Source organism: Carlito syrichta, unplaced genomic scaffold, assembly GCF_000164805.1.
Source record: "Carlito syrichta isolate Samal-C Ts95f unplaced genomic scaffold, Tarsius_syrichta-2.0.1 Scaffold314800, whole genome shotgun sequence".
Classification (NCBI taxonomy): domain Eukaryota; kingdom Metazoa; phylum Chordata; class Mammalia; order Primates; family Tarsiidae; genus Carlito; species Carlito syrichta.
In genome coordinates, this window is record NW_007258896.1 from 918,948 (window position 1) to 932,407 (window position 13,460).

Sequence of the window (13,460 nt, forward strand, 5' to 3'; positions counted from 1 at the left end):
ATATTTAAGAAATCTTCTTAAATTGGTTTGTATGCAAGATATTCATCATATACAATTTTAAATTCCAGTGTTTTCCCCCTTTAAACTTCTTGCTTTAGTGTGTTTTGGATATAGGTGAGAAAGAAAAAATACCTGAGGAAAACTCAATAATGCGCTGAGAGTTCAACAAGGATGGAAACGGGGTTGTATCATCATTACCAACCACTGACTAGACTGTTGGGAGCAACAGCCAACTGCCTTTGGCTTTACCTATGCCAAGCTCCTCTAAAAGCAGCAGCTGGTTAAACAAGTTCAACACTTAGCAAAGGAAAAATGTCAAGTTAAGACACAAATCTAGTAACTAAAGGTAAAATATCAACAGATTCTTTGCGCTATAATTAAACCATAAAACTACCTACTTACAGAAATGAAAAGAAATGGTTCAACAAAGAATCAAACTGGTTTCTCTGGGTACACACCATTATAATGAATCTCTTTACTCTTTATTTTGTGAGCAGACAGTGATTATTTTGGAAAAGGAAAAATAAGAACGTGTGGAATTAGTAAGGCAGATGCTGAAAGGCAAATGACAAGACTAGAAGAAGAATGCCTCAAACAACTGCTACTTTGTTCCCATCTCTACTGGCAGCTACCCCCCAAGGTAAAAGACCAGAATAACCAAAGCCATCTTAACAGTAGTGTGCGGAATTGTCAGCTGACAAACAACATAAAAACAAGTCACGCTATATTATCTGTGGTCACGTTCTTCAGGGTTAGTCCAGTAACTCAAGACTTTACATTCTTTTGTCTTTATTTATTTTAATTAAACATGTAAATGTTAATAAACAGACATAGTCCAGAGTTAGTAGGTTGGTATTATAACATTTATTAAAATAATGCTATGGGTTAATAGAAACAGCAAAGAACCAAAGAATTAAAATGCAAGCTATGTAAAATCCCAACTAAAACCCAAAAGTGTCTAATGTATTCATTCATTAGCTAACTAAAAGCCCAAAAAAGACAAGACACCCAATATAATAAAGTACTGCAAAACAATTGGCAATTTTCAGTTATCAAAATTGTGGATTTTGCATTTTGTATCCTTTTCTCAATCAAGAAAAAAATTCTTTTTGAATGTTATATAACATACATATAAAACAAGATAGAAAAATACATTATAAACTTGTAACAATGGCTGTAAATACATTATCTTACATGTTTCTCATAGGCAATAGGTTGGTTATGGTACATACATAGCATGAAACTACTAAGATAATAAAGAATAGACAAAAATACATGTCAGCTGTATGGTAACATACAAGCGACACTCCCATCTACCCACACTAAAAAATTACATAATACTGTCAGAAAAAAAGTCTTAAAAACTACATATTTTAATAAGAAATAAATTCAATAAAGAATGATAATACTGAGAACCAAGGCATCCAGAGATTTCAAAAGTCATGCTTTTTTTCAGTTGATCCAAAAATTTATCAACTTTAAGTTTTTCAAAAGTTTGTTCAGAGCCAACATTACTCATCAATGCCACACATTTATTATTTCATACATTTAACCTTCTAGCCCATAAAAGACCTTTGATAAATATCTAAAATGTCCAGGTATAATATAGTTGAGATGAAACTGGATCAAATACTGGTATTGTTTTTAACAACTATCACCTCAAGTGTTTGAGTGTCGCAAATTTATTCAACCAACCAAACAATATAAAAATCAAAATGGCACAGCATATATTGTAAATAAATCAAAACAACTGTAGGTGTAACAGAAAGACAAAGCAGTGGCACATTAAACCAAAGCTAGCTGGATACAAAACAATGAATGTCTATTGCATAGTAAATAAACTTAAAAAGTTTCCAAGTGAGACAAGATGATAGGGGAGGTCACCGAGAAGGTGCTGACTGAGCTTCCTGCTGACCTCTGACTGGGACGCTGGAAGGTGTGGAAGAGGGGATGAGTTGACAGGCTGGGGGAAATCCACTGTCAACTTGAGATTTGCCACGTCTGGTACTGAGCAGTTAATAATTATTCACTCAAGTGTTTAGATGTAGGCTTTGTGCAAACATTGCTTTAACCACAAACCTGTTTAAACTTCATGATAAATTAGAAGATTAAACTGAAATGTAGCTGAGTATTTATATGCACAATGATGCTAGTTTTTCACATTCCTATAAAGTTAAAAGTGGGGGGGCGTGGAGGGGTAGCAGAAGTTACTGAAACCAGCAAAGAGATGGACTAATAAGTTATCTGATACGATATAAAGAAGTCTGATTAAATTTGGGTCATTTAAAAAATACTGGTTTCCAGAATGAAAATCACAAATCTTGTGAAAAAGTCTGTTAGGTATCCTATTATCTCCACTTAATAATAATAATAATAATAATAAAAACTAATGCATCCCCTTCTCCAAATAAAATAAAGTTTTAATTTAGTCTATAAACTGATGTTTAGCCTACACATAATTTTTTATCTCAGAATCCTTTGGGCTAACATCGAAGGTTGCAATAACCAAAAGTACTCAATTAAGATTTTTGAAAGAATGATGTTTTAAAACATACTAGTCAGACATTAGAAAAGTTTATCAAATTTTTTCACAGTATCAGATTTGGCAAATTTGTATCAAGGTAACGTGGCAAAAATCATCTAATTCAAATCATCAACTCATTTGTCTCCCTCATCTCTCCTTTCACATACTGGGCGACTGAGTAACATGCATTAACTTGTATTCTGAGGGAGGAGCTGATCTTACGAGACACTTGACTAAATGACCATGAAGGAAAATAAGGCACTTTCTTTTCTTTAGACTTATTCCAATACTTAAAAAATAAAAAAGAAAGACAAAAAGGCTCTTTTGGTCTTTTGTTTCTTGACAACCACCAGAAAAAATCATTTAATGAAATAAAGGGTTTCTTTGTTCTTTTTCTTTTTTTTATAACACTTGAAAGTATAAAATGCTACATTTCCAAAAATATATATATTTTTTTCTGCACCAGCACCCTTGTATAGTAAAAGTATCTACTTTTTGTTCATTTGTTTCAATGCACTACACTTTATCTACAATTTCATTACATGTATACAGCAAATAGGCAAGCATGGCTTTTACATCCTTAATGATTTTTTTCTATACAGGGAGGTTTAAAAAAAATACTTGAACAGTTTGCCCAGTAATGTGACACATAATGCATGTACCTTGTTCTCGTTATTTTTTAGGAGGTGTAAAATAAAGGTTCAATAATTTTAACTCAGATATTTATCTTTTAAAAAATAGTGTTGCAGTTTTGTTCTTTGCATTACTTTTCAAAACTCCATAGGTTTTTCTCTCATGGCACACTTCTTCTAATACTTCAAATTTTGGCAGGCATTATAAAAAAGGCTGCAACTTCTGCCCTTTGAGGGCACTGTAGTGACTAAACAGCATATCAAATTTTGAATACTTTTTTGAAATCACTTCACCAATGACATCCCTGACCAAAGGTTCATGCATGATGCATCATCACACAGTACATTCAGAGAGAGCTTTGACTTCGCTATCAGAAGAAAAAGATTCCTAGAAGTCTCTCACAGTAACTGCCTCTGTCATTGAGTAGTTAAGGGCCATCTGTCTCCCCTTCTTAAGAGAGGCCTTCTTACCGTTCGCTTAGGATGGGACATTAAAAGATGATCAGTGCTGTGGGATGAATTGGGCCTTATTGCTTTACTACAATTCAGTGCAGGTTCTAGAACCACTTTCACCCAAACAGGAAGAAAATAAAACAAAAGCTGAGTTGGAGGACAACAATTTCTTTGTCTTTTGTTTGGTTAGATGGTAAGACGAACGGACAAGTGCCTCAGCTCGCTGCACTGACGACAGGCAAGCAAAGGCGATTACCAGTTAACTGATCAGCAGGCAGGCATGGTCAGGTCATCATTGGGTGAAGAGTTCAGAGGTCAGAAGGTCATAGGTTAGTTGCCGGTGGCGGCTGGGTGGTTAGAAACAAAAAACAAAACAAAAAAAAGAAAAGAAAAGATAGAGAAGAGATTAGTTTCAGCTAGTGACGGCTTAATGACAACATGAAAAACTAATCACAACTAATAAAAAAAAGCATGTTTAATTCTGACAAACTGATTGACACCATCTACAGAATACAATAAAAATCATGACAATTTCATATCATGATTTGAACAAATGAAGAGGAGCCCACTCCCACAAAATTTTAAAAAATAAATAAATAAAAATGAAAAACTGGTTAACAGGAAAAATAGAAATAAAATACAACTAACAACTAATAGTTAGTAGCAGTCAATGAAGGAAATTGAAAAACAACAATGAATAGGTTTGGTATACAGAATTTTGAAACAGTCAGTGCAGTTATCAGTATCTGACTGCTATTAAGCATTAGTATTCTCTCAGATGCAAGCATTAAAGCAACTATTAATGATGGATGTGATTATTAATAACTGATGATTAACAGAAATGGATCTAAAGAAACTTAATTTCTACGAACAATTTGGTTCAACATAAACTCTGGGCCAAACAAGGTTTCTTTTGTTCAATAAATGTTTATTGCTTTTTCAATTATTCTATTTACAAACAACATGGAATTTCTTGGCCTCATGATACAAAGCAATACTAAACTGTAGTCTAGCAGTGTAGGCAACATCATGGGAACCAGAAAAAGGCCAGGCCTCTTGCACTAGCCAACACTTTCCAGTTGAAAATACTATTTTACACATATAGAACACTTATAAAATGCACTTGCATGTAAACACTGTAAAATCCTGCCATTTAAAATCTATACTCAAAAAGCTCTAAGTACATCAAAAAATAGAAGAAATTTCTAACTGATACCAATAAGGCATTTTAAAACTACAAACAGCTTTCTTTATTCAATTTCAAAGCTAATACTCTGCAAATACAATAAAATCTGACATTTCATATACATTCCTGCTTTATATTTTTATATTTTAAAAGAAGCCACCTGTAAATACTATTTTCTTTTGCAAAATAACAAAAGGAACAAAAAATGTTTAAAAATTACAGTAAAACATAAAGTAATTCTCAAGTGGAAAAGTTATCATTCCCAATGTCCTTGAGCTATTCCTTCCTTAATCAACCTCTGTCACATTCTGCTTCACCAAACTTGGTCCACTTAACAGTAGTATGATTTTTAAGACTCATTCAACAGCTTAATTATTTCTACTATATTCTGAGGTTTGATATAATTTTCTGTACTGTTGCCATCGTGACTAAGGCAGAGGAGATGTGAACGAAAAGATATTCAGTGCAAAGTAAGATTCTGTGCCACTTCATAAATCAAAACCTAGTAGGTGTAATGTTCACAGAGTTTAAATGATCTATAGAATGAACTGATTTACCTTCATATGACAAAAATGCTTTCTACACTCTATTATTTAGAACAGGTTATAAATACTAAAAAAATATTGTATCTTCACTGTGACCAAATCTTCCCTGAATTTCTTAAAAAGTGGAATTTTATTTAAAATAAAAACTGTTCCTCCAAAATCAAAGAAGAAAATAAATATTTAACATGATGTAGTCATACTACTTCACAGGTACTCCAAAATAAAATATCTTAAAGCATTTTTGATATTACTTAAAATTTTGATTAAAACTAAGTTTCTTATACAAATTTGGTAAGTGATGGTTTTTATAAAATCATTACTCAGAAAAACTTCTGATTTTTTTGGAGTGTGGAATATATAAATAAAACAAATTACCATCTACATATACCAGTACACCTAGAATACATCCTCTGCCAAGTCTGGGCCTCCTACAGTACACACAGGTATGTCAAAACTGTGCAAAACCATTTATAGTTCATTACAACTAAAACGTCAGTTGGTCTTCAGGCTTCAAATTCAGTTTTGAAATGGGTTTATTTTTAGTAAAGAACTAGATACTGGTCAACCATGTAGTGCTCTAAATTATCATAATAGAATTACATGGTTATACATCCAAGGACCGAGTTTCTTTGCAGTAAGTGAATGCCTATAATAAGCTTCTCTTCGAAAGACTTTTTAAAAATAGTTTTGAAAACCTCAAAAATAGAGAAAACAGTAGTATCATAAAATAATTTAAGTGAAGGACTTTAGACATCTCCCTTAGACCCAATGAGTGCATACAGTGATAATAAGTATACAAGTACTCTGTTATTTTTATAAAAAATAGCATTTCGGTTTGCTGACATTGCATTTTGAATAAAAACAGTGACAGGACTAATCAAAATCCATGTAAGTACGAAAGAGCCATGCATGGAATGTGTTGTAATTTTCCAAATATGGTAATATTGCCCTCCAATATTTTCAACTATCTCAAGGCACTGAAGTATTAAGTAGGCCAATAATTATTGTGTTAAGACAAAATTATTTTTAAAAATCTCCTTAAAAAACACTTGAAACTGCTCTTTAAACTATTTTAGATATCAGCGATATGTATACACTTTAAGTTACTAATGGAATTATCCAGTTTCTTTAGAACTAAAGTGCCAAAAAACACCAAACAAACAAACAAAAAAACTCTCCCATTCCTAGGGGGACATGCTCTGATGCAAGAAGAGCTGTGCATATGCTTGTACATGACACACTTATCAGAAGTTCTGCCTTCATAAATTATCGTTCATCTGAGGATCTATTCTGTTCACTGAATAATCATGACAAGTCATGTATACATTAGTGTAAAAGTCCTCAGGGCTCTTTAATTATGTATGATGTTAAATAAATATCAACAATATCTTTGGAAAGGCATTTTATTTCTGATGTGAAGAACAGCTATGTCTAGTATTTATCATCAGTATTCAAGGTAACCACATGAAGCTGGCAGGTCTTACATAAATTCATAGACGTGAGACTGAAGTGTAAATCCATCACTTATTTCCCACTAATATTAGAGATTCTGATAGATTTAATTAGTAGATAATAAATGTGCCATGATAGAAAAGTGTAAAAAATCCTTTTCTACCATGCTTCAGATTACCATCCTGTGATGAAAAACTTAAGAAACAATTCAATGTCAATAAACCGAAAATGTCGCTCCTCAACAAGCATAAATAATTTACAAAAGGGTCCAAGGGCATATATAGGACACAAATTACCAATGTTGTAAAGGAGAAAAATGGAGACTTATTTTCCAGTCACAGGTTAGTCAAAAAGGATACTCAAACAGCTGGATCTCTATCACCACAAAGCTTTAAGAGATAGTTTACCCTTCGGATAATATATTTTAGCAGCAAATGACAAAAATCAAAGGATCCATTTTGGCAAGAGAATGTAAGAATAAAAGGGAATTGACTTTCTAATTTATTTTTAAAAATCCAACTACATGAAAGTTATCTTCACAGTCCTTACTTTGTTGATTTCATCTAAATACCTGACATGTGCACCCTCAGGCTTATACAGTGGCTCAAATATTTTATTATAAAGAAAAAGGGAAACTAAATCTTCAGTTTTCTCCAAAAGTACACAGGAGACATATAGTCCTTTACTTCTTTCATTAAAGCACCATCTGTTCAATTCATTTTGCAATACCAACCCCAAATTTCTGAACAATTAAAGGAAAATTTTAGCAAACATTATTACTGAAAAATAGTTGAGGCAACATCAAAATTTAACAGCTTTCCCAATCAACTAATTTGTGTTTTAGTAGGAATAAATCATAGCACGTAACAGAAGATTTAATAAGTTAAAATATAAAGGGAGGAGAAAAAAAAACAAAACAAAAAACCCAACCCCTAAATCTGTCAATTATTACAAATGAATTTAGAAAAGGAAAAGAAACTGTGTGCAGGTAAGCAATTACATGTTTCCATCAGGCGTGGTGTTGCAAATTGTATGGACACCCAGCGCATTCTTATGAACAAGAACTGCAGAACTAAACTAACCTCGGTCTGCGGTCACAATCCTTTGGTAAGGATGGACACGCATATCGTGCCTTCGAACTTTAGTAGCCACCGCACCTAGTTAAATTGCAATTACCAAGACAAAGTTAGAAAACATTCACAAGGGGAAAAAAAAACATTAACAGCAGGTTTATCAAAAATGGATTTCAAATGTTCATTTACTACAAAAGTTTAAGAAACACGTTAAGGCACAGTAGTTTTAAAATTAACCATATTATGTCACGTATATATGCATCTATTAATATTGCATTCATTTCAAACATCTTGGCCTTAACCTATTTTATCCATTCATTTACAATCCCCAAATTACAGTATTTCATGAACTCTAGTAGATCCAAACATATTTAAGCTTTACTAGTCACATATTCACTGAAGTGCCTTTCTTGCAGCAGGACTACTTAAATAATGTCATATTTAATACTGACAATTATTTGCTAACCTTAAGACCACTTCCAGAGTTTATCACTTAAAAAGGTTTAAAAGCAATTCTTAAAGCCTACAGATTGTGGTTTTAAACTTTGAGTCAATAAGTATGAACTGCAATGAATTAGGTGATTAGTAAAGCAAACAGTATAGTACACTTAGCAGTCAGTATACTACTATACACTCCTTTATAAATTACCATTACTTTGTAATATTACAGACTAAACCAAATTAACAACATAATTTTACTTTATATCTATGTGCAAAAAGTGCAAGTAAGTCACTGACTGCTAGGCTAAGCTTTTTTTCCCCCGGAGGCTGCTGAGACTAAGCATGTTAAATTCAGATCTGATGAGGGTTCAGTTAAGACCGTTCTTGAATTCTTAGCCTTTCGTTGGGAAAGCCATACCTAAAGATAAAAGGAAGGGAATTAAAAATTAGTCATCAATGAAGATTTGATGCTAATACCAATCTCCTCACTACTACCAACACACATGTCTGCATCTGTTTTGAAGGGCACTGCTTATTTTAAAGTAATTTATGTGAGACTTGATATAAATAGCATGCATGTTATCTGTGTGCAAATCTGTTATAACTCAGCAATTTAAAATAATTTTCTCAGTTCGCCAAGTGGTCAATATTATGTTTTACTGCTTAGGTGGTAAAGCAAGAAATAAAACTGATCATAATACATTTTTCCCCCATTACGACTCATTATTCTTCACTGTGTGAATGCCAATTAGGGATCTGCATGTTTTGGTTTCTATTTTGCCAGTCTAATATTTAAAATTTAAAAAATAAAGATTTCCCAACAGACAAAAAACATGTTGTTTAACGAGAGACAAATTTTACTGCAGTGCCTCTTGCTGTTTCTAAGCAGTAAACTGGTCTATCACCCTTACTCATTTTAGATAAATTCATCATATACAAGTATAATTCCATGTGGCAAAATCAGGGAGATCTTGAATTGAAAGTGCTGGTACAGCAGCTGGAGGCTAAGAGTCCCAGCCCTACAGGAAGTCAAGAGTCATAACTCCTCGGGAACAGATGCTGTGGGTGCAGCAGAGAGGAGTTCTGGGAAAAGGAGCATGCACGGGACCACAGGACAGAGTATTAATAGAAAGGAAAACTTAAACAAGGTTACAGGTTACATGTTATTTTAAATATGCTTCAAGAAAATGTGCAACAGAAACAAGCCTCTCATCAACAGTTCTGTGGTATAATTCTGACCTATAATTACTTTATACAATGATTTAGAGATAAATGGAAAACATGTACAACAAAAAGTATTTGTCCATAAAACAAAAGGCACCTGAGTGCATGCACACACACAGATAACATACAGAGCAATGTGACTTTCTTTAATTGAACAATGAATTTTCGAGTTTAAATCTTAGTGTCCTGGTTCATTAAAGACTTTCAAATCTTTATAAATCACTATTAATGCTGGAAAAAAAAAACAACCTTAAAAGATCAAAGTCCTAAAAGTCAACAGCATGCATGCAGCACCAAGGTCATATACAATTCAGGGAAAAAAGTATTCAAATTCTGTCTGGTAAAACAAAGGGGTTGCACAGAAACAGTTTGTTCCACATTGACTGGTCGTGTTATAACAGCTGCTGTATTCTAGTCCTTCATCCAGCAAGTCAATGGGCTGAAATATCAGGCATGACTGGCATTTCAATCCACTCTATAAAAAAAAGGCATCAGTAATGTCTTTTTCAAGCACACCACTTTTTGTTCATGTAAAACCAAGCGTTTACAGTATGATTTTAATTTTTGCTTCAAGTGTGATTCTAAATTCAGTGACTAGGTATTTACTCATCTACTCCATATTGTACTACTAAAACTAAGAATATCGTTCATGTTTAATATGACTAAGACTTCAGAAGACAAAAAGTGAAAACCTGAAGAATGTAACTACAGTCATGCACCACATAACGATGTTTTAGTCAACGATGGCCCACACACACTATGGTGGTCCTATAGAATTATGATGGCTATACCAAACAGCTCAGGCGTGTGGTAGGCTGTATCATCTGTGTTTGTGCATACACTCCACCATGTTTGCACAATGATGAAACTGCCTAACGATGCAATTCTCAGAACATTTCTCTGTTGTTAAGCAATGCATGACTGTATTTATCTGGTCCTTTCATATTTTAAGTGATCACAAATAATAAAAAAACACATACAATAATATGAATTTTATAAAGATCTCAAAATACTTTCACACAGAAATTTAAAATTAAGCCAACAACTAAACAGATCTGCGAGATACAAATGTAAGACTGAGAGGTAGAGATGATAGGTGATGGGATCGGACCCAAAACTCAGAATGACCTCAGTAATGTCAAAAGCAAAAAGTATTTTGTCTAAAATGTACATAACAAATTTATCCACTAAAGTGAACCCGAGTTACCAAAGTGGAACTGAACAAATTTAAGGTGCAATTATTTAAAAGCAGAACCCTCATGGGAGGCTGAAATAAAACAAAATTTAGTTTCCAGTCTTTCCTCGTGGAAACTTGCGCTGCCTCTCTAAAACTGACAAAATCATTTCAAAGTCTGAAATGTATAAAGCAAAATGTATAAAGAAGAATGTTATTAACCACATGAAAGAAAAACTTACCTAATACACCACTAGGCTCAATAGGATACTCAAGGATTGATGTAGCTGGTGCCAACGTGTAGGGGTATTCATACGGCGTGTAGATTAAACCAGCTTCGGGCCCTGGAGGAACTATTGCAGCAGTTGGGTGAGGAGTTCCGTTTGGCATGACAGCGGTCTGTATTTGTCTGATCAAAGGCATTATGGTAGGACCAGCTGGCGTAGGAGTACGCAGGGCAGCCGGTGGGAGAACAGGCGCAGGCCCAGTAATGATCCTTGGAGCAGCCTGGGCTGTTGCTGCAAGAGAAAAGGCAAGGGCTGCTACAGTAAGCAAAGAAATTTAGAAGGAAGTATAGAGACAGCAGTGTAAAATATGGGAAAATGAGAGGGGAGTAGGAAAAAGAAAGGAAAAGGCAGGAAAGAAGAAAAATAAAAGGAAAACGTTAGTACATGCGCTGATCACACAAAAATGCCAAAGCACACCAATCAAATGCAAACAGCTTTCCCTTTCCCAATGTGATTAAGACTGTGCAAAATTAAAAAGCCACTGTCAAAAATGAATGAGCCCATTAAATAGGTTATATTTAGTTCATATTTTATGTATCTATCATTTTAAGATTTCATAGGACTAAGGTGCATGCAGAAGCACAAGAAAACACTCGCACTGAAGATGTTAAAAGATAATTTGGAATCGGAGTCCACAGAAATACAGTCTTGACACAGTTCTAAAGTGCAGCTTTAGTTAAAAAATAAAGGAGGAATAATTATCTTTGCATTAAGTAAGTCAAGTGAACCCTAGGTGTATACATACGTTTCCTGCATCTTTAGAAATTAACTTCACAGAAACAGGAAAAAGGTCCTCATTTCTAAATTCCAAACCAGTAATGAGATATAGTCTCATGAGCCAAGACATCCATTTATGAAGTAACTACTAGTAAACCCACTCGGTTCCCTATATTTTGGAAAGTTGTTTGGGACTTTAAAATTCTATTTCCTTTTAGAAATTTTTACCTTAAATACCATTATATTCCTATAAATGAAATGCATTGTCTCAAAATCTAAATCTCATATTGTTGCATTTTAAATATTAAAAAAAAGCAATCCTTTTATGGCTTATAAAAATATGTACAGATATATATAAAGGCAAAAACAGGACCAGAAATAGTTATTGCTCACTGATCTCTGTGAACTCACATAGGAAATCAATAGGGAAAACATCTTGGAGGGAAAACATGCAAGCAAAGTGGAAAGACAGAGTTCAACAGAAGGGCCATTCCATTCAGACACACTTCAAATTCACTGTAAAAATCAGCTTTCAAAATGATAGCTGTTTGCATAAATGTAGCAAAATAAGCTGAAAGCCTCACATCTGTAATTAACCGAATAGAAAATGTCCTGGAACTTCTAAATCTAAAGACTGGGATGTCATAAAAATAATTAAAACCCCAACCTTAGACATGCTGGCATAAAATAAAGATTGTCCTCAATTCATGAAAGCATTAAAAAGAGGACAGTTAGACCCCTATCAAGTGACACAATTACTTCATCTCTTCACTTTGTTTAAGCTGTTCATGTGTTGTGCTACCAGAAGGAGAAAGGTTTGTAGACAAAATAGCTGAGACAGTGGTAACCCTAGGCATCAGTGTCATTCTTACGTGATTTGATGTTGGCGTCTCTGTAGGTGCCATTCAGAATCGCAAGCTCCATCAGTTGCATCTTCTTCAGGCTGTCTTCTCCTTCTGCCTACACATAGAAAACACAAGAGCCATAAACATGTAACACTGTCCACAAATATAACAGTTATATCTACACACAAGCTTTAAAAGGAGTATCATGTGACTACAGCCACCAGTTTCAATATTGAAAAAAAAAAGATCAGGACCCAAAGATGCTGACGTACTGGAGCCCATTCCCTCAGTGACAGCTTGTGGATACACAGAATATTCTCAGTGGCCACTGGCTGCATTTCTATTTGAACACTTTAATGTCAGCTACGCTAATTTATTAAAGCTCCTCTAAAAAGTATAATCTTTTCAGTATCTGTTATTTTGCTGGATACTATAATACTCAGATACGTTAATTAAAATTTAAAAAACACACTAAGGGCTGGGCTCAGTGGCTCAGCCTGTAATCCCAGTGCTTTGGGAGGCCGAGGTGAGTGGAATGCCTGAGCCCACGGGTTCGAGACCCACCTGGGCAACTTGGCAAGACCTCATCTCTACAATAAATCAAAAATTAGCTGCGTGTGGTAGCACGCGCCTGTAGTTCCAGCTACTTGGAAGGCTGAGGTGGAAGGATCACCGGAGCCCAGGAGGTTGAGGCTGCAGTGGCTGGGAGTGGCCACTGCACTCCAGTCTGAGTGACAGAGTGAGACTCCCAACTCAAAAAATAAATAAATAAATAACACACTGAGATTTTAAACCTACAAGATATGATTGTGGCATTCAGGTAAATAAAGTTTATGCTTAATTCTCCAAAAGGAAAATTTAGTGGAATTACAAAAATCATTAAGAACTTATAAAAATTGCATATTCT

General features: G+C 34.2%; 1 protein-coding gene across 5 annotated transcripts in view; it reads right to left on the bottom strand.

Annotated features, from left to right (window-relative positions):
* Nucleotides 1–841: 841 nt before the first annotated feature.
* The window catches only part of QKI (QKI, KH domain containing RNA binding), a 127,185-nt gene continuing 114,566 nt past the window's right edge, over nucleotides 842–13,460 (bottom strand). Inside the window, exons 4-7 of one of the 5 annotated variants that reach the window (XR_002481210.1) lie at nucleotides 12,581–12,668; nucleotides 10,947–11,246; nucleotides 7,875–10,005; nucleotides 842–3,956 (exon numbers count right to left, since the gene is read on the bottom strand). Coding sequence is in view for 4 of the 5 variants with exons in the window: in XM_021705900.1 (XP_021561575.1) it covers nucleotides 3,940–3,956; nucleotides 7,875–7,949; nucleotides 10,947–11,222; nucleotides 12,581–12,668 (456 nt within the window). In the remaining variant the exon portion in view is untranslated. Of the gene's footprint in view, nucleotides 3,957–4,516; nucleotides 10,006–10,946; nucleotides 11,247–12,580; nucleotides 12,669–13,460 lie in introns of those variants that run through there. The other 4 variants (XM_021705900.1, XM_021705903.1, XM_021705902.1 and 1 more) reach the window with 4 other exon arrangements.